This window comes from Athalia rosae, chromosome 2, assembly GCF_917208135.1.
Source record: "Athalia rosae chromosome 2, iyAthRosa1.1, whole genome shotgun sequence".
Lineage (NCBI taxonomy): Eukaryota > Metazoa > Arthropoda > Insecta > Hymenoptera > Athaliidae > Athalia > Athalia rosae.
The window spans coordinates 29,163,072-29,183,939 of record NC_064027.1 but is presented as its reverse complement, the minus strand read 5'-3'; the positions used below and the strand labels follow the sequence as shown (position 1 = coordinate 29,183,939).

General features: G+C 43.1%; 1 protein-coding gene across 1 annotated transcript; it reads right to left on the bottom strand.

Annotated features, from left to right (window-relative positions):
• Positions 1-576: 576 nt before the first annotated feature.
• LOC105693143 (plasminogen) lies at positions 577-20,868 on the bottom strand. The gene is made up of 10 exons (XM_012412855.2): positions 19,992-20,868; positions 3,480-3,579; positions 3,258-3,379; positions 3,072-3,173; positions 2,310-2,461; positions 2,070-2,200; positions 1,733-1,932; positions 1,505-1,639; positions 1,186-1,410; positions 577-1,091 (listed from the first exon to the last, which is right to left on the bottom strand). Exons 1-10 carry the CDS (start codon positions 20,085-20,087, stop codon positions 798-800), a joined length of 1,557 nt encoding a protein of 518 aa, XP_012268278.2. The 5' UTR covers positions 20,088-20,868; the 3' UTR covers positions 577-797.

The window sequence follows — 20,868 nt, the reverse complement described above, 5'->3', positions numbered from 1 at the left end:
GTCAGAAAAGCATATTAAACCCAATTAAAACAATGATTTATATTTTGCTCAAATATGGATTTTTTTTTTGGATCTTCAAGAGTAATTTCACGTATAATCAGCTCAGGAATCCAAATCTGAAAGCCAAAATCATCTACTCATGCAATCGATCGAATAATCATTAGGTGAAAAATTTTTTTTTGCTGGACGTACCCCACCTGATTAATTATTTATTCAAAAAACGAGTGGACTACCTCAGAATATCAAGTGAAAAAATTTTTCAACAAACCCTACTATCTATCTTATATTATAAATGCAATAAGGCACGATTCAACATTCACTTATTTTCAACGTGTCAGCCGTATACGTTAAACAAGTTGATACAAAAATAGGTATCACAAAAATCGAATTAGGGTACAAATTAGGCTCGTATCAAATCGAAATCAGTACCGTTTACTAACCAGCTACTAGCAGCTACTACGAGGCGATCATTCACTACTCAAAATTGGTTCACTTGGTGTGAAAATATCAACCATTAGATCTCAAAGTTTGAACGGTTGTCTTCACACTCCACGGAAAATGTTACAACAAAAGGAGGAAGGGATGATGAATTTTATTAACGTCTATCTAACGCCGTACGCCATGCTTGAATCGAGTTCACTAAGGTGACAGTTACTCGTGACAGAGAAAATTCGAAAAAGTTCAACAATTTCGTACCTAATTCAAACAAATTTACACTCCAGTTATTCTTCTTGTTTCACTAAAATAGGAAGTCAAAGGATTCTCGTATGCTTTTTATGCTCGAATGAGTCGGTTCGTTACGTATGGGCGTCGGTGTGTCTTATGACCTTCTCGATCCATATCACGTAGTTGGGTAATCTGGCGTAAATGCCGAATTTACCGCGTTTACCGCATCCCTCACCGAAACTAGTGATACCGAAAATCGTCCACGGCTGTTCCGGTCTTCGCGGATCTTTACAGAGCAACGGACCGCCACTGTCACCGGCGCAAGTGTCCATCCTCCCCTGAGGATAACCCGCGCAAAACATGTTCTCCGTTATGTGATAATCCATGTAGACGCTGCGACAAGTGTCGCTGGAAACGATCGGTACCTGAAAATCGTCAAAGTTTATTTTGATGTTCCGTTGAACCACGGGCGTCAGTCGAAGCTAAAAATCCCAAGAATGTGGCAATTTTGTCTCCTACCCTAGCTTCGTGAAGCACATCGGTACCGAAGCCGTCGGTCGCTTTGGATTTCCCCCATCCGATAATCGTGCAACGTTGATTCGTGGGTAACGGTTGTCTCGGAGTCGGAAGACAGGCGATACCCCGAGTAACGGCCGGCGTCAAAGTCACCGGAAGTCGTAAAAGAGCTACGTCGTTGTCGACGGTGTCGGCGTTGTAGTATGGATGCACGATTACCGAATCCACCTGCGGAATAGAAAAACAAATCCCATTCATGGATTTCGAATCACGGTTGAAGGAACGCAACTTCGATTGTGACGAAAAACAATATTTCACTCGCCCTGAGCTCCAATTCGCTGCCCTCTTTGACCGTCAAATCGTGTTCACCGATGCGGACGTAGAGCCTCTTTCGCATGCAATGAGCAGCGGTGAGAACCCATCTAGGAGAAACCAGAGTGCCTCCGCAGAAAGCTTCCTAATAATAAGAAAATTCAACGTTCGAGATCAGGTGGCGTGAAATACGTTGTGTACAAATGTTCGGGTATATATATTAAAAATTATTCCTCACCCGAAATCTGTTCAGCAGTGCGACTTGCCACGGCCAATTCCCTGGTATCGATGGCCGGCCCCCGATGATCCTCGTGAAATAGGACAAACGGGAATTTCGGCTCGAATTAACGACCCCACATTTCCACGGTTCGTCATTCGCACCGTTGACAGAGTCCACCATGTTCGGACGGATATCAAATTCGTCCAGGTCCTGGTCAACTGTGCGATCAAAGTTTCGTCCCTCAGGATTAAAGTTTTTCGAATCGCGATGAACGTGAAGATCCAGATAGTGGACGTTGGAAAAAAGTGGGGAAAAAGAAGGAGAGACGAATATTTGAAAAATGCGAAAAACTTGCCATCGTTGTCGTCCTCGTGCTGACCCTGTATTCGTCGGTAAATCCATTTTTGGCAGAAACTTCCTTCGACGTAACAGTAGGCGCTTTCGCGTATCACGTCGCGTCCGCATATCCCTGGCCGTCTGCACCACCTTCGAAATGGAAGTATGCGGAAAAAATAAGGTAAGAAAATTGCAACGAATTTTGAACATTATATTTCTAAATTTTCCATCGAGTGAGGAAAAAAGATGGAAAACACACCTGTGCCGTTGAGTAGTGCAGGTTCTGGTGCAGGCTGACCACTTGCTCCATTTTCCGTAGAATCTGTTCGGTCGATTCCTGGGTCCGTTTTGTCCGTTAATCGGACGATTACCCTTGCGCTTCACTTGGCGGGGTTCGGCTTCTTTCGGAATCTATAATTACGAGGATCGAATAGGGATGAAAAAATTTGTTGGTGGAAAAAAAAAAATAAATAAATAATGGAAAGAAAACAATGAAACGACGAAAAAGTTCGCTCCGCATTTAATTGACAGTCTTCAGGTAGAAACCGCACGAACGCGCAATATACCTCCTCCTATCTACCTTGACATCGTACGCGCAACTGTCTATATATGCGTTAAAGAGGGATAAGGTTTAAGGCAGTGGTCTTCCTTTTCAGGAAGAATTTATGTATGCAGCGGCGATGTCCGCACAAGCGGTAGCAACGGCAACGGCAACGGCAGCTTCGCTAGAAGTAAAGGGGCCTCTGGGGTTTTCTTACCGCGAGTCCACCGGTGGCACCTTTCAAAGCGCGGTGTAGCCATTAGCGGCTGTTTATTTTATTTTATTTCATTTTTTTTTCGATACTTTTCTTCCGAAAGATAAAGTCCAACCGACTCCCCGAAGAACGAAGAAACGGATACAAAGTCGTCGGGTACGGGTAGTTGTACACTGTACACGTATTCGATTTTAATCGAACGATTAAATTACTCATAGTAGAGGTATATATATACGTGTATATAGAGGTATATATCGGACACCGACCTGGACGACGTGAAATTTTTCTTTATGTCGGTCTCTGTGCCTCTGACGTTGGCGGCATCGTCTTCGACGACCTCGTCTTTTGTGATAGCAGCTCCTCTCTTCCTGAAAATTGATTCATAGGAACGAAACGAAATAGAAATTAATGATTGTAGAAAAAATGAAAAGGTCTACGACGCCGTTACTCACTCTGAGGACCGTCGTTCCACATTTCTTTTTCAACTGACACCTTCGAACTCGGTTTTGCGTACAGTGACGATCGCAGACCGACCACTCGCTCCAATCGGAGAAATGAATGATTTTCGTCGATTCTGATGAAAAAAAAAAAATTCAATCGCGTCAATTACGCACACACGGATAATAAACATTGTACATCTCTGTCACGTATCGTCATCATTTATTCACACCTACTTTTTTGATGATGCGTCGAGTCGTTTCTGTTTTGAAGATGCTGCGGCCACCAACTCGGATTCGCGGATGTTGCCGAATAGGTCAATTCGTTGAAATCATCCTGCGAAAATATATGAATAAAAAAAAAAAATCGATCAAAAAATTGACACACTGTTTTCGTATATCTTGAACACGGTTTCGCGAAAATCATCGAGTGCTCGGTATCCGAGAGTGTAGTCGGAGTCGCCCCGATTATATGAAAATTAATGTGTCAACGGTGAGCCGAAAGCAATTTAAAATTTACAGTCCTTATCGTCGTCCTACGCATCGGCACCGCGAATTCTCGGATAACGTTATTTCATAATGTAACAGAAACTGTCGTCATCGTCATCTGCAATTTCTGGTTATAAGTAGTGCAAGGTTGTGAAGTGCGCGCGTCCCGATTATCGCACGACCGAATAACGACGTGGCTAATATTGAAATTTTCACGCTTTTAAATCCCACAACGTTAATTACGACCTTTCGTAATTTCTCTCTTTCTCTTCTTTTATTCCACATTTTTCATCTCTCTCTCTCGCTAATGAACCACCGGCCAATCAGGTGAGACATAAAACTGCATCCGCGGTCATCGGGATGACGCAATGCAAAAGATGATGTCCTTATACATTGAAATAGAAGAAGGCGTCGCGATTGTTTCATTTTCTAGGCTAATACACGAGCATCGTTATAATACCCGGGCGTAATGAATATAATTTTCCCATACAACTCGACGTACAAAATCTAGTCTGCCTTCAAAACTGCAGTCCTCGAGTCGACTCGACTTCGGACTTTAGATATAAAGTTTCCACATGCGATCGTATTAGTTACCAGATTTATACGCGCCGAGTGTTGAGTTTCAAGTTTTCGACTCGATAGATTTTCAAGTGGGATTACACCTGCGCGTTATCGCACGTTGCGATTCGTTCACTTTTTTCTGTATACAATGTATAATAAAAATGTGATTTACATCCGAATGGCGCACGTAACGTGATATACCGAATCCGTCTAATCGGATTATGCAATTCCGTTGATTCGCGATCGATACCATTTTTAACCAGATCACTAGTTTTTTCTCCTTTTTTTTTTTTTTCAGTTCTTTTGTGAAGCGACGAGCGAACGAAGTAAACTCTACGATCAATTTAGACGAAATCAAAAAAAAAACCCCCCCCCGTCAAATTAGGTCAACGCAGACGTCTATATTCAGATGCAAATCGCGATCGGTTGCATTATAACCGAGTTAACAATGGTTACGTGGGCTTCCATTCTTCGATTATACAGCCATATAGGTACAATACCTAGTTCGATTCGACAATGAGCAATTATATTGACCTTCCCTTAAATCGCATCGGACCATGAGGAGGACTGATTTTTTTCGAGTCATTCAAAATTTCTAGACACACACCGCAGAGCTTTGCCATCTCGATTTTAGCGACGTATCGACGACTGTGCGAATTTCTTTTGAAAATTCGTCAAATCTTCACAACCGAACGGACGTGAATAATGCGCCGATTAATCGAATGACGCCGCATCGTTCCGCACGTCACACGTCGTTCTGACGGTTTGCAGATTGGACCATTGACACGAATTAAATTCGTGTTTTTTTCAATCAGTTTTCATCGCGTTCCACTAGCGTCTCTCTTCTTCCATGTAATTCACATTTGACCCGCGTAAATTAATGACTCAGAATAATCGCGCCTATTTACGTGCACATCGGCTACAAGGGTCATCGGGCCTAAAGTGCAGCGCGGTGTTCGTCGTCCATAGATAAAATCAAATGAAATTACGGTACGATGTACTCGTCGTCTGGTGGGGAAAGACCCTCGCAAAATTTACCATCTAATTTAAATGCGGGCAGCTGTTGAATTATTTCTTTCGATTCTGAAAAATTCAAGGTCGTTCATAAGGGGGGGGGGGGTATTAACCGTTCTCATTATCGTTGCCATAATTGGTTTTCTTCATACCTGCTGAAAACGCTTATAAACGAAGGAAAAAAATCATTCCCATGTATAGCGCTGCAGAGCGGAGAAGGAGAACGCATATAATGCAGCTACTTGTACGGGTTGACTGGCAGCTAAAGATAATTGAAAAGAAAAAAGAGAAAAGGAAAAAGGTAGAAAGAAAAATAAATGAAAATGAAAGAGTACAAGGTATATAAGTAAGTGATTATACGCGATTACGATGTGGTTGAAAAGATCCCGCGGGAACCACCTCGCCTGCCATATGTTTCAACTTTGAGAGAATTGTTCCCAGAGAGATAAACACACTGCATCGGGTCTCTCGTCACGTGGCGGGATGATTAATTATGCGATCCCCAATGGACAATTAACAGTTTTTGCTGAATTTGAAAAAAAAACAGGAAAAAAAAAAAACAACAACGCTCAATAACTTTTCCATGTCTTTTCTTTTTCAAATGTCAAACGTTACTTTACGCAGACGTCGTTCGTGACCCTTCGGACCTTTTTTTCCTCTTATTTTCGCTCCGTCCCGTAATTTTTTTCCTTTTCCTTTCTTTCTCTCTCTCTCTTTCTCTCTCTTTCTTTTTTTGTTTTCGTCGCAGTTCTATGGGAGATGATTTATCGTTGCGTCATAATTACAACCAATCTGAGATGATCTTACGCATGGGAACAATGGATTCTTTACGACGGCCCTGTCAAGGTGATGTCTTGTTGAAACACACCTGAGAAAATATAGCTGTATAGGCAGTTAAGTATCTTCGAATGTGTATAATATACATCGCGGCGACCGAAAACAGAAGAGGCAAAAAAAAATCAAGAAAACTTATCAGCTGACAAAGACCACCCAAGCCGGTACCACGAGGTTTCGAATAATAAGCCACGCACCCCCAATTTTTTAAGATCAGAGCTATCGTTCGAATTTATCGATTTGGAAAATTGAGTTCGAGATTTTCGGCGATCGGTTTTTTGCTTTTTGCGATCTGAAAAAATGAAAAAAACCTCGAAGTTCGAGACGTCTTGTTATTTCTTTTTTTTTTTGTGTTTTATCACGGGGGTGGAATCCGCAATCAATTTGACGTCGATCGACATGATTTTTTTTTCTCTCTCTCTTTGGTAGGACAGAACGCGGTCCATTGCCAAATTATCGACACAGCCTCGCCCTTAACCGAAATACCAAATAAACCGTGAAGAGTAGAATCACTCGAATTCACGCACACGCGCGCAACATTCACGATACATGCAACTTTACGGGTTGAGAAAGAGAGAGAGGGGAAAGAATGCTACAAATAAAATTGATGGCTCGTATCTCGAAATGCGACAGATGCTGGCGAGCTTTATATACATATATATATATCGTACGTTGGTACAGTTGGTACCATAAAATCGCCCTGCGCGAGCTAATCGTCCGTAACAAAGTAGTTTATAACCTCGGTAATTTTAGATCCTTAAGTTCTTGCGAATTGCAGCGGAGCTGCAGCCATATCTTTCCTCTAAGAATCCGTTGAGCAATTTCTTCTTCCATTTATACCCATCGATTTCTTTCCGATACATTTAACTCGCCTTTTTCGTCGCCCTCGTCTCTTTTACTTTTACGGTTATTAATTTCCCGCGTCGATCCGGTATTTCCGAATCGGTTCGATCCCATTAATCGGATCGTTTCAATCGACGTGATATTTTTACCGTCAACTCGCCTCCGACTCCGACTCCAGTTTTCCTCTATTCTCTCTATTCTCTCCTCATCTCGTCGAATCTCCGAGGGAAAGTAAAGTCGGCGTGACGAAGAATCGAGCGAGGTAAAAGGTGAAAAAATCAAATGAAATGAAAAAAAAAAGAAGAAAAAAAAAACAAAAGGGTAGGATATAAGAGAAAAACTGTTCCACGGAACGAGAGCGCGGGCGGCCCCGGACATCTATTTCTCTCGGACAATGCCGCGTCGCGACGTCCTTCGGTTTTTTGATTTCGTTTTACGATTTCTTTTTTTGTTATTTCTTTTTTTTTTTTTTTCCACCGTGTCTCAGGGGGCAAAAAAATTAAACCGCTGCGGCCGAACGACGCGCGATTTTACCAGCCTGCGGTGGTGCGGTGAAAAATACCTACACTATACCTATAGGTGCGCGTCTACACTCTGGAAAATAATATGACGGCGTCAGCAGGAATGCAATAAAATAATTACCAATTAGATTTGAACGTTACTTAATGAGCGGCTTCTGTCTTCGCTATTTCTTTTTTCATCGCTCTATATACCTATGTATATCCAGGTATACCTGGCACATGATTTTTTGCCTCACGCAGCGCATCTTCCGCTCCGCTGCAGCCCTCAGCGTTTCATTGTCGGACTTTGACGCGTCGCGTCCGTACGTCGCAAATCGCAAGGAATCAGAAAATTTATCTTCGAACCGCGAACGGTTCGTTGGGAAATATATATTCAAAGGCTCCCGCGATCGCCGCACACGATCTCGTCCGCTACGATCGATCAACGATCTCCGATCGATCGCCTAATTTTCAATTGGTCATTATTTTTATAGCGTCTCCTTTTTAGGCATGTTTATTATTCGATGATGACAAATAACGACGTGTATACGTACAATTATATACCTATATATATATACATTCGCCAATCGTCCACCAATTGGCTAAACTAGAATTTTATTGAACCCGTATAAGGTTGATTTTTTTGTTTTTGGGGCGTCGGACGATCCGTCGATCGATGAATTGATATATATTCATAAATGTGGTTCGAATTGATACCGATGATTCAACTGCCGTACGGTATAACTCCACATCCACACGCGGCTGTTTCATCGAATTTCATTTCTCATTTTCCAAATGAAGTTGTTCGTCGAACCTAACGAGAAATTTTTTACACAACAATCAACGTTCACAGCGACCAGTCTTATAACGTAGGATTAGGAGAGGATAAAAAAAAATTGGAAAAAAATCATACGGGGTACCTAAACACACACGTCTCTACGGCTTGATAATAAATATGAAGTAGTAGCTTGAAAAAAAAAAGAAAAAAAAATGAAAAAAAATAAGGGAGATCGGATATCGTAATTCAGCTGCACCTTGCGCAATAAAATCATATAACGTACGATAGGTATGCAGTTAGAGGAGCCATGGAACAGGGCGAATTAATCTCCTCGTATTCCTTCAGCTTCGGTTCAGCTCCGTCTAGATTAATGGCTTCATTATTTGGAGCCACCGCTGGTAGAGCCATTGAGTTTCTAAGATAGAGTTGAAATATTGGGAGAAGCGATCGACCCACCGCACCGACGCTATGTGTGCGGGGGGGCAACGCGTCGGCTGTTGGAAATGAGGAGGGTAAAAAAAAAAAAAAAAACGTTTTTTCATTCACCTTTCTAAAAAATCAGCTGGTACAGAGGGGGGGCTCGAAAATCAGAAAAAAAAACTAGGCGATATTTTTTCATCCTCTTGGGAACGAACAACGCTTTTTGACGAGGAGGATCGGGGTACGGATTGGATATAACCATAACGTAGATCCCTGAGGAATCGAAGTTCCGCAGTCCTTATATAACCCCGTCCGCGGAATCCCTAGCTGGATCATAAATCCATCCATCGATATAAATCTAACGAGCGAAACACTGCCATTCCGGTCAACCGTCGCCGAGTCGATAGTGTACCGCAGGTGGTTGAGATTTTCAAATACCACCGATATACATGTACGTACGTACAGAGAGCGATGCAATAAACCTACGCGGCACGGCATCGGGTAGACTCTATACCGCGAGTTTCGAGGTGCGCTTTTCCTCTGCGAATAAAATGCGGAAGTTGAATCGGTTAAAGTTATTCATTGAGGCGAATTAATGCGGTGATACGGGAGTGTAAGTACGACGAATCCGAGATTATGGCCGTACGAACCGACCGACGGATTATTTGTGAAAATAAACGTCGGCGCACCGCCGGAGTACAAATATACCTCATGGCAATTCATAACGAAATTTGTATGCGAGGCGTACGGAGCAATTCCAAACTGGGTTAATGCAAACGTTGTTTCGTACTTCAACCGCATCTCGAAAGTGCAAGAAAAATGCTGTAAGGCTACACGCTGTGTTTATATTTCTTTAGTTTTTCTCAAACATTTTTGGAAAACCGATTTCGTTGCTTACGTCGGATCAGCTGTGGCGAAAAAAAATCGTTATCCAGTCGAAAAATAGTGCTGATGCGAACGCGAGAACTCGGCTGGCGATTTTTTTTCTTTTTTCTCCGTTCAATAAATCGGAGGTGATCAAATCGAAACGGTGAGGTGAAACGGAGTCGAGATGGAAGAAGCTGATCGAACGTAGTATAACGGAAACCAAAAAAAGTCGAAGACGAGGATGATAAGAATAAATATAGAAATTAAAAAGTAGAGAGAAAAAGAAGACTCGTGTGTCTAAAAAATGAGAAACAGGTTTTGTGATTTACCGCATAATATGTCGCCTACGTTGACATCGTTCGCTTTGGTATATAATACAAGCTATGTACGTACACTGCGTCATAGTCGCAATTAAACCTACCATATTATCGGCAAGACTTTATACAGGAGACAAGCGATATACTCGAGAAGTACTGCAGAAGACGACGTCGTCGCACGGTCGGTAGGAAAGGAGACGAGAGAAGACGAGAGAAGACGAGAGTAGAGATGAAAAATGTGAAACGCCAGGACAATCACTTTACGGACTAACGCCTCCGATCGCGGGGCATGTCGGGAAGTTTGTAATCCTTAGAAGGAGTTCTCTTCGAGTGTCCTCCAAAAATGGTCGGCGATTTCTTACTCTTCGCAGTGTCCCGCGTCGCTCGGCCGTTGTCGGTCGGTGGCTGCGCGACTCGGGCCTCGCATTCGAAAGGTATGCCCTTAAACACCCCCGACCACCCCATCCGTGGGCCCATCAAAAGTCGGAGGAATGCTCGCTATGGGGACCCCGCCTCTGATTTATGATGAAAAGAAAACAACGCTTTCTGCTCCCGATGCTGCTGCTGCCGCCGCCGCTGCCGCCGCTGCTCGTGATGCTCGGGGGACGAAAAATAAGAAAGCGAAAAGAGAAAAAAACGAAAGACCGAAGTATGTACGACCCGCGCGTCTCGATTTTTATATACCCTATCGTACAACCCGGCCGATTCCATCTTCAGCTCCTCACCAAATTATTTCACCTTCCTCGCTACTGCCTTTTTCAGATTGCTCCACGTTTACTCGGTTGCGACATCGAAAAAAAAAGGTTTTTTCGAATAAAAAACGAATCGCGAGACTGACGACGACGACGAATTTATCACGGAAAACGTTCTTCGCGCGCAAAAAAAAAAAAAACCCAAAAGAAGCAACGAAAATTGACGACAATTTGGCCTTATCCACGGTGCGTTCGTGTCGTATAACGCGAGAGTGAGAAATGATAATATTTCATGCACTTCGTACCGCAATTATCCATAGAAATCTTTTGGACACAAGCGTCTCACGTTACGCATCGTCCATCAGAAACGCACGCTGCTCGGGGAAGCACTCGCGGTCCCGATCTTATCGAAACTCGGTCCTGCTTCACGTCCTCCCACAACACGATCGTACCCCGCCCGGTCTTCCGTTACGATCGTGGTCAACTGTGCGGTAAATTTGAACGAGGCGGAAAAAAAAAAACTGTAATTTATAACGTTTTTTTTAGAATTCACTTTGCCTTCGGATGCGTGGAATTTTGCGTCGAAACGCAAAGTAAGGCCCAAAAGATTCGCCGATTTCTCCCGAATAATTTCTGCGGGTTCGTACCGAGATATGATCGGAATATTTTTTTACCACGGTTCGGCGTCTATTTCGGTTTTTCCGAAAAATGAAAAGTCTCGTCTGCGGTGCAAACGCGTATTTTAAACCCCGAACTGCACCGCGTGTATAAGTGCAGCTGTTTAGCGATGGGTGAAAAAGAAGAAGAAGAAGAAGAAGAAGAAGAAAAAAAAAAAACAATCCAAACTAAAGAAAATAATGCAAATGAAGAATGAGAGGAGAAAATATACTACTCGAGAAATTCCGTGTGCTAACTTTGATCTAAAAATACGCACGTTTCGAAAAGTTTGAGAAGAAACTAACTCTTATCATATTTCATCGCAAAAGACAGCGCTCTTTGCCCGACGATTATTAAATTTTAACGCGAAAAAAAAAAAGGATCAAAACATCCCCCTAATCGTGACCGACGAATCTCGGCGAGAAAATAATTCGTAAAAACGAGAGATCGAACTCGCATAGAAACGAAGACCTTTTTACCTACGAGAAAATTTCAATGAGTATAACAATCGTGTCAAAAAATACACGTTCGTTGTTATAGGTACCGCGTGAATCGTACCTGTGCAACGCGGGTCGTATAATACAAGCCTGTCAATAATAAAATCCATTAATCACTCTCTCTGATTGGTATATATACACATTTGAGAGGCATACCTTCTGAAAACGGTGGCAGCTGGACAACGGAAAAAGGAGAACTAAAAAATAGGAGGTAGAAAAGACGGGTGGAAACAAACACACGCACACACACACACACACACACACCACTCGACGTTGGTTATTTTAACGCGCGCGGGTCGGTAGCTGCGGCCGATGATCTATAGTTTTTTGGTATAACTATATCTGGGCTTCAATTCTCCGGGATGTTCGAGTATCGTTATCAACGTGAGCGTCAGCTGGACACGTCGAAATATAAAAAAGGTCCCTCTTCTTCCGTCAGGTAAACCCTTGGGGCGCTAAGAGACCGGGTCTATTGTTCCAACAAAGTGGAAGATGGTCAATGTAAAGAAAATAAATGGGCCCAATGGGACCCCGGAGATCGTCCCTGAATCCCCGATCCCTGCGCTCATCCTTTCCCGTTCCGTACCAACGATTCCCTCCCTCTCTCTCTCTCCCCCTCTCTCTCTCTCTCTCTCTCTCTCTCCTATGTTCTCTCCAACTTCATTTTATGACCGCAGAACAGCTGTAACGATCTAGATATAACGATTTCGACACGACTTAACTACATCGTCGACTATACTCCGCCAATAAAGCCATTTAAAACTCTAAATAAGATTATTCTTCCGCAGGGACTTCTGCGTCAAGGTCTGCATTTCTTTCGATTTCCTTTTGTTTCCTCTTATTAGTCCTTTTTGTTTTTTTTTCTTTTTTTTATTTCGTACAACTCAATTCTCTCATCTGTTTCCGATCGAATCCTTAATCTCGCTTTGCCTAAAAATGCGAAAAAAATTATTTCCGGATCCGGTACGCCCCTCCGAACATATCGATATCCGGTAGCCGCAACAAAAATGTCGATTAGCGGTGGTAATAAATTCATTTTTACCGCGCTAAATTACAACAACCGACACACGAGTAATTTTTCTACCGGGTTGCGTACGTCACTCGTCGTTGACCTGTTCCCGCATACGTTTATCGTCCTTTTTTCTCCGTTTCTTTCTTTCTTTTTTCCTTTTTTTCTTGCACACGACATAGCGAGACTAGAGAGCGCATAAACAGTAATAAAACTGTGGCAGCAACGAGCTGCTACACCGCGATCGGCCAACAAAAGCAACGAAGAGAAAAACAGTCGATGCGCCCCCGTCACGCCCACCTCATCGCCAAGACAGCAGCGAGTTCTCCGGGGCCTTTTGGGTCTCCCGGTCCCTTCGCTTCCCACCTCTCTCCCCCCTCCCCCCCTTCGTCCTCCTCCTCTTCTTCTTACTCTCTCGTTCTAGCTCGTTTTTCTCCTTTCCCCGCACGTGTCCTCAGGTGGGACGCTGAGGAGAAAAAAAGAAACCGCCGAAACCTGCGTCGAAGAAACGATCTCGCGCAGCCCCAAAAGTATCGCAACGAATGACCGATGTGCGCTTATACCGGGCGCGAAGAGCGAAAATCGAGCGTGACATAAAAGCAGAGGTGAGTAAAAAAATGGCGATGGATCGAACCGACCTTGAAACTACCGCTCGAGCGCACCGAATTCTTTTATATTCGAAAGATCGTTACGTCCGATCCGGATGACGTTAGCCCCGACCCCGTAGAATTATGCGAATAAGTCGCGCGCGAGGATTCCTTTTGGATCCGTGCGGTTCGGTAGAAAGTTTTTTTTTTTGTTCGACGCCGAGTGTACATCGGATCGGTATCTCTCTCTCTCGAGAGAGAGAGAGGAACGGTGCGAATAAGGAGAAATATGTAAGTGAAGTAGTAAATCGTGCGGGATGTTTTTCCTCTTCCATTTCGTTGGCGTACGTATATCGCATTTGTTACTCTTTCTTTTTTTCCACCCCGAAAGGAAGATCGACGAATTCAGAAGTCGGGATCTTCTTCGACCCGTACTTCTTCTTCTTCTTCTTCTTCTTCTTCGGGACTGATGAATAGCGCGCGATCGGAAGGATTCCTGTATATATATATCTATATCGTGGATCGAATACCTTATGAGGCGTTTCCACGCCAGTTCGACTCCGGTCTTCGGATCGTCACGATCTAAAATCTGATCGGTGATTTGTTTTATTACATCGTTACCGGCTTCGAAACACTTCCTTCATTTTATCATTCGAACGATATTGCTTTTTTCTGTTTTTTTTTTTTTCTCTTCTACTCTCCTTCTCTTCTCTCTTTCGATATTCCGAAGACGTTTTGTATAAGTGGCGCGTTTCGATGGAAATCGGACGTACTACGAGCGGAATCCAATTTGGAAAGAGGATATGATTTTTTTTCCCAATAAAATCAGCGTCTCATTATTTCATTCATTTTAACGTCGTAACGATTATTATTACCCGGTACGTGCGCCGTAACTTCCACACGATCGCTACGTATACAGACGCGTCTGTGTACAGATATTATGAATTATTTATAGAAATTATGTACGCGCGGATGTGACGCGTCCATTAATAAAATGAACGTACCCGCTGCTAAGGGAGTTCCGAAGATTTTTTCTCTCAATTTTTTTCAGCGTTTTTTTTTTACTCTTTTTTCTTTCGTTTTTCTCGAAGCCAGTTCTTCCTCCTTTTTCGTATACGCGCGTACACCCGAGCGACGCACACCTTACCCACACACCTGCGGCGAACGCTTAGGTAAGGTTAGTTTATATATAGTTTATATTCGTTTACGCAGCATCTTTGAACGAAGTACACGAGCGTCTACGTCACCCGTTGCAGTCGCGGGCAGTTAATGGCTTACGTGCGCATACGCCATTAAGAGATTTTCTTGAATGGACGGACGACGACGACGACGAGGAGGAAGAGGAGGATGAGGATGAGGACGACTCGAGTAACGAAACGACGCGATACACGCTGCCCACGCGTCGGTAGACACTTTAGGGACAGGTTAATCTTTGCTTGAGTTTCGTTTTAATCTTCGTATACATATATATATACGTATGTATACGTATAGCGAGAACGCCTCGAAGCCTCGCCAGGTAAACGGCGTTCTCGCTTTTGACGCCCTTCTAGGGTTCAGTTAGGAAAAACCTACGCCGGATCCCTTGCGACACACTTCCGGTTTCTACGGAGGACCGAAATCAGGGGCCTTCCCCCCTTTCCCCCCCTTCCCTCGACGTAACGCATAACGACAAGCCCACCTCAAAATTTACACTCGTAACATCGAGGAACGGATGCGTGTATCTCTCTATTCTCCGTTATTGCAGAGTCGCTACCCACGCGAAGACGTGAAAAACGAAAAAAGAGGTGGATTAAAAAAGGAAGAAATATGGCGTTGAAAATTAATAGGTGTAACTCTGATCAGAATGCCGTGTGTCAATTAGCTATCCGAAGATCTTTGAGATTATTGAATTGTTTCGAAGTGTCGACGCGACGGTCGGAGCTGAAAAAGTTCACACGAATCCAACGCCATTTTGGATCCGGCGCCTACACCCGTGCATGGTCGGTTTCGAGGGGCGAATTCACGGAACCGTTTCTGCAAAATTCTTGTTCCTCGTTTCGTTTCGTTGAGAAGATTGTTCGATCCGTCGGTAGACACAGAGTCGCGGGGGATACGATTAGCTTCATTAATTATTAATGTCGAATAAATTAATAAACGATATCGCCGTTATACCGCGCGGGGGTACACCCTTGCCTCGTTAAACTCACCATAAATTTCTACGAAACACACGTCCTCGAACCGATGTAATAATTCTTTGCTATTATAATATACGTAGGTACTGCAGGGATATTATAGCCGCATGTTATATGTCGTGTCCCCAAGAATTATAGATTGCAGAACCGCTGAAATTCTACATCGAAATTAATCATTTTTGAATAGAAAAAAAAAAAAAAAGGAAAATAAGTACGCGCGACTATATGACGCGACCGGATTTTATTTTATTCCATTCCATCCTCTCCTCTTTCGCTTTATGATTTACAAAAATTGTTCGTGGAAATTTATTCATAGAAAAAATGTCATCCCATGAGATGACACCGCGATTTTTTGTTGTAAAGTCGATACGCCGCACACTCTTTCTATTTTCATTGTTTGAAAAAAAAAAAATTGATAAATAAATAAATAACAAATAAATGGAGGAAATATCGCACTCGCGAGAAGGGGTTGGACGTGCGTACACCACGTAGAACAGTTAACGAGTATCCCTCCTCGGTGCGGTATACGCGTACGTTATACTCGGGCTTCCGCCCACGCACGGATAAAAACTGATATGTGCAGCAGCAGCAGTAGCATCGCAACGTAGTAGTAGTAGTAGGTACGTTAAACAAGGTAATCGCAGCTATCACCGTGTCAATAAACACGAATTTAATAACGCGGGCATAAATATCCGGCCTTCTTGTGTGGCCTGTGGAGGTCATATCGTATACAATACCGCGCGGTGTGTGTACCGCGACACGGAGTGTCTCGTATCGTTTACCGCCGCTTGCGTACGTACCACCGAAACGTTTACACGCATCGATAAATAAAAGATCTCAAGTCCGAGTTTTCGAAAATTCTTCTCTCCCTTCGATTCGAAATCACGTATACCTATCGTCTCGTTAATTCCCTCCCCTTAATCGAAACAATCAATTTCTACGAGGCATTTTTTATCCGCGGGCAGGGGGTTCGGTCGTCTCGTCCCCGAGCATTCGCATCGTCTGTATCGTAAGATAGTAATAGAGGTTTTAACAAGAATGAAACACGTGTCACCTACGGCCTGCCTTAGCCTCGGGGGTTGTGGTATTGTAGTACAACGGCGTGTATCGCGATTTACGACACGACGACATTAAAACGACGCGCGTCCAGGTATTCTCCCCAGCTGGGCCGGGCCCTCGAACTCTACAATTTACATTACGGTGCGGCTTGTGGTGGTCAACCGGTAGAATCCGCCGTTCGCCTTCGTTTATTCTTCCACCGGACGACCGGCGCGTATTTTATTCGAAGAAGAAATTAACACGCGATCATACGTCGTACGACTGTACGAAATCCTCGATCCTCCTTATCCCCCGTCTTTTCGTGATTTTCTTTCTGCTTTTTTTTTCTTAACGTGCGCTTAACGCTTACGCTACGCATCCCCCGTATATGTATATACTGCACACTTCGGTCGCATCGACGATGCATGTGCAGCCGGATAAATAAGAGAAGTTCTCTGTGAGATGAGCGACGCATCGCGAGAATTCTTCAGACAAGTTTTTGTCAAACCGATGCGTCGAGTCGAACCGCTTTATACCTACTTCCTGTCTGGATTGACGCGGGGCGGGGGGGGGAAGGGAAACGCCCGCCAGCGGTACGTCGTGCGATATTTGTCGTAATATTCGCCGTAAGAAAAAAAAAAACAAATAAAAAAATAAAATAAAATAAAATAACGACCATCCTTCGACCGAATCGGACTGCACTGCTGCACGATGCGCGGTTAACGGCTTCAATTATCCCTCTTTATTATCCCGTAGCGGAATCCACTTGCGTATTCTTGGAAAGGAGATCATTTATTTTATCGAAATCATCAACGATATCTCGATTCAAATGAATTTCTATCGAACTACCCTGCTTTCTATAAATTCCGATAAAAAAAAAAAAATTTACAACCAACAAATGGGTCACTCATGGGTATATAGGAATATGTAGGTGTCTGGTTTTAGTTTGTTTTTTTTTTTTTTTGTTTTTTTTCAAGGAAGTCATCGGTGGGTTGTGGCAATCCAAAAAAAAAAGCAGAAAGAAAGAAGAGAAAAAAAAAAAAAAAATTTGTCATCATCCGTTCGACATTTGTGTAGATAAATTATTCATATGTTATACGCAGGATTTCGGTTCGGTCTAATAGGCACAAACGGAATCCGTGGGCTTTTAGTGGCCGGTTTCTAATTGCTCTTGCTTCGATGGCTGATGGATGGAAATTTATAACGCTATTTTCTTGTTAGACGTGAGCAGCAGCCAGCAGCCAGCCAGCCAGCCAGTCAGCCTGTGGCCTCTTCACGTGGGGTTAATTTATTAAAATTGATAGCGCGAGTGAAAGAAAAGTCTGAGGGAAAGAAATAAGAAATTTCTTTAATTACTCGTTAACGTTCAACGGTTTGCCATGGTTCGTACGTACGTATAAGTTGTACAGCTGTTACAACGTACAACCTGACGACGATAATGCGGCAATACTAATCAGACTTTAATGCACTTGCCTTGCTGCGCGTGGGTTACGGTTGTAAAGGTATGCACCGTGTTACGACCGCTGCACAAAGAATCGACCGCGTCGCCTAACTTTTTTCCAATGCGCCCACAGACCGCAGCCGCGTCGCAAAGTTTGAGTCAACCTGGTGGTCTTCCTCTGTCGCTGCTCACCTGCCACTGTACTCGTGAATTAGCGTTCGTTAGCAGAAAATAAAGTTAATTAATAATCGATTCGTTCGCTTTTTCGCGTCTAACGCGATTACGATTGAGTAAGTACAACCGATTGCATCGCAAGCAGCATTTACGTACTCGCCTGTAAAAATGCGTTACGTTTAATTCAGCGGTCGGGATGAGAAATTGATTAATAATTGATCGTTGGCGACTAATGGCGACACGAACGAATTTCACCGAGGCGGATGCCGGAAACGAACAAACCGAAGAAGTAATCAAGCGACAGACGTCAGTCTGAAAATGTTCGAGACGGTTTCGGTTTTGCAGCAGGCAGATTCGGTAAGCGAGGTGAATATAACAACGGTTGTCGGAGAGTTATTAGTGAAATAATGTGGACCTGACACGACACGTCTCTTTGCAGGAGGTGAGTTTACAAGCGGTAAGTTATAATTATAGCACCAGAAAATGGCGGCCGACTCGTTGCAGTAAATAGAATAATCACCTTGCTTGGTCAAACCAACCGAACGAATCGTTCCCCTTGCGGAAATTGCACCGCGAATAAACCGGCGACGGTCTTGTCGAAGTCGAAAATTTTACCGAAATATACGAAATCCGTAAAATAAAGATAATCGAATTTTCACGGAGTTGAATCGAGCGTCCGGATGTCGCGCGATCGGCTACACCGTATAGAATACAGATTCGAGATTTCCTCCCGCTCGTAATATAATCCGATTTTCGGACACGCTGCACCGGAAACGTAATCGAAGGGGAGGATCGTTCGTCGGGGAACAATGGGGAAATCGTTACCCGCAAAGGAGCGACGGAGAGCCCAAAGAGAGAGAGAAAAAATCGAACCGATTAACGGTTATTAAAATATTTGTAAAGTGGGTTTTGTTCGGTAGGAAAAGAGCGTGGATTTCTCGGACATTGGATACGGTGATATTCGAAAAAGGAAGACGAACGTTCCCACGTATCCTGGGGCAAGGCAGACATACGCAGACCTAAGAAACAATAAACACGAACTAAATATAAAACGCGAGTCAACTCGATCACGTATGCGTGATGGCGGTACAACAAACCTTGAATATCTTTTGCAACGGTTTCGTGTTTCCAAGGTTCCCAAATTCTCGATTTCATGCTTTTTCGATCCACGAGCGACCGATATATCTTGCATAATTCATAGTTTTCAACCACGTGACTCGTTAGTTAGTTCGGTGATATATTAGAATTGAAAAACCTGATCGAGTCGGTACCACCCAGGCTAGACGCGGCGTGCCGTTCGATGGAGTTTATTCTTTACGAAGGATTAGAATTTCAATTTACTTTTTACCCCTAATCCAAAGATCCCTCGGCTCTCATTCAACGGGCGCTAGTTTATTTTACGTGGAACTACTTCGGCGACACGTATCTCTCTCTCTGTGTTTAGGCTACCACGCATAGATAAAACGCGTTAAGACGACGGAACTTAACGAGTAAATATTTGTTCCTGGCTTAAACGTGTATTATACTTATACCGATGGAAAAAGAATAAAAAGAGGATCTGAGATTTACGTTAGCTCCGCTACATGCCAGCTGCCCAATGTCTCTGAGTATAACATTTTTGAGCATCGGAAAGATATATACTTACTCTCGGAATATCCAAAGATCAGTGAATATGCATGTTATTTTGTTGTTTTTTTTTTTTTTGTTTAAGTTTTATTTCTTTTACACAAATAACGTTCGTGTCGTGGTCGATTAATTCTCTTATCGTCGGAGAATAATCTCTTGAACTTTGACAAACAAAATCAAATACGGTCTGACAAATGAGAATTCTAGTTTCAATTATTATAGAATCGTACTTACAGTATGATTATTTCCTATGGCAGCATTGACCGAAGCCAACAGAAGGCCGAACCGGATAATCGCCGTAGCAGATGATCGCCAATTGGTCATCTTCATTCGACTTTTGTTAAGGGATGAAACCACTCCCACGCTCGCTGTACAGTCTGACGATCTATCGACGATCGGGCTCAAATTTTTTCAAAATCTTTCAAGCACTTCATCGAATAATTTATAACTCGTACCGAATATCATTTTTTTTCCCCCTATCACATTGAATATTCCTATCGGTGCACCGAATATTTTTTTCTTTTTTTTTTTCGTTTCACTTCAAATCGTCATGGAGCTACACACTTCGTTCATCGCGATTATTCAACTCGACATCATCGGCGAGAATGTATTTCGATGACGAAAAGAAATAATACAACAACCACGTGCGCGCGTTTTTTATTTTTTTTTCGATAATTTTATTTTCTGTTTTTTTTAATAAATTATTAATAATTTTTCAAATCCGCACACACCGATTGTGGAAGAATAAAATCGACGATCGTGCGACTCCGTTCGTTAATCAGACCCTCGTAATCGGGACTCGAAATTGTCGTTATCGAAACTTGTTTTTTTTATCCTTTTCGATTTGATTTTTGTTTTTTTTTTTTTTTTTTTCTGTCTATTTTTCGAAAGTACGGTTTTCAGGGGAGACCGATATCTTCTTGGTTGCCGGTTTAACCAGCACCAAGCGCGCACGTGGTCATGGTACGACTGAGTGACTGAATTGCGGGGGAAGTCAGAAGTATCAACAGAGGCTGCAGTTGCCTCCTGCCTCTCGCCTCCTTCCTCCTTCCTCTTTCCTCGTTCCTCTTTCCTCTTTCCTCTTGGCTGCCTCTTGTCAGCCTCCAGACTC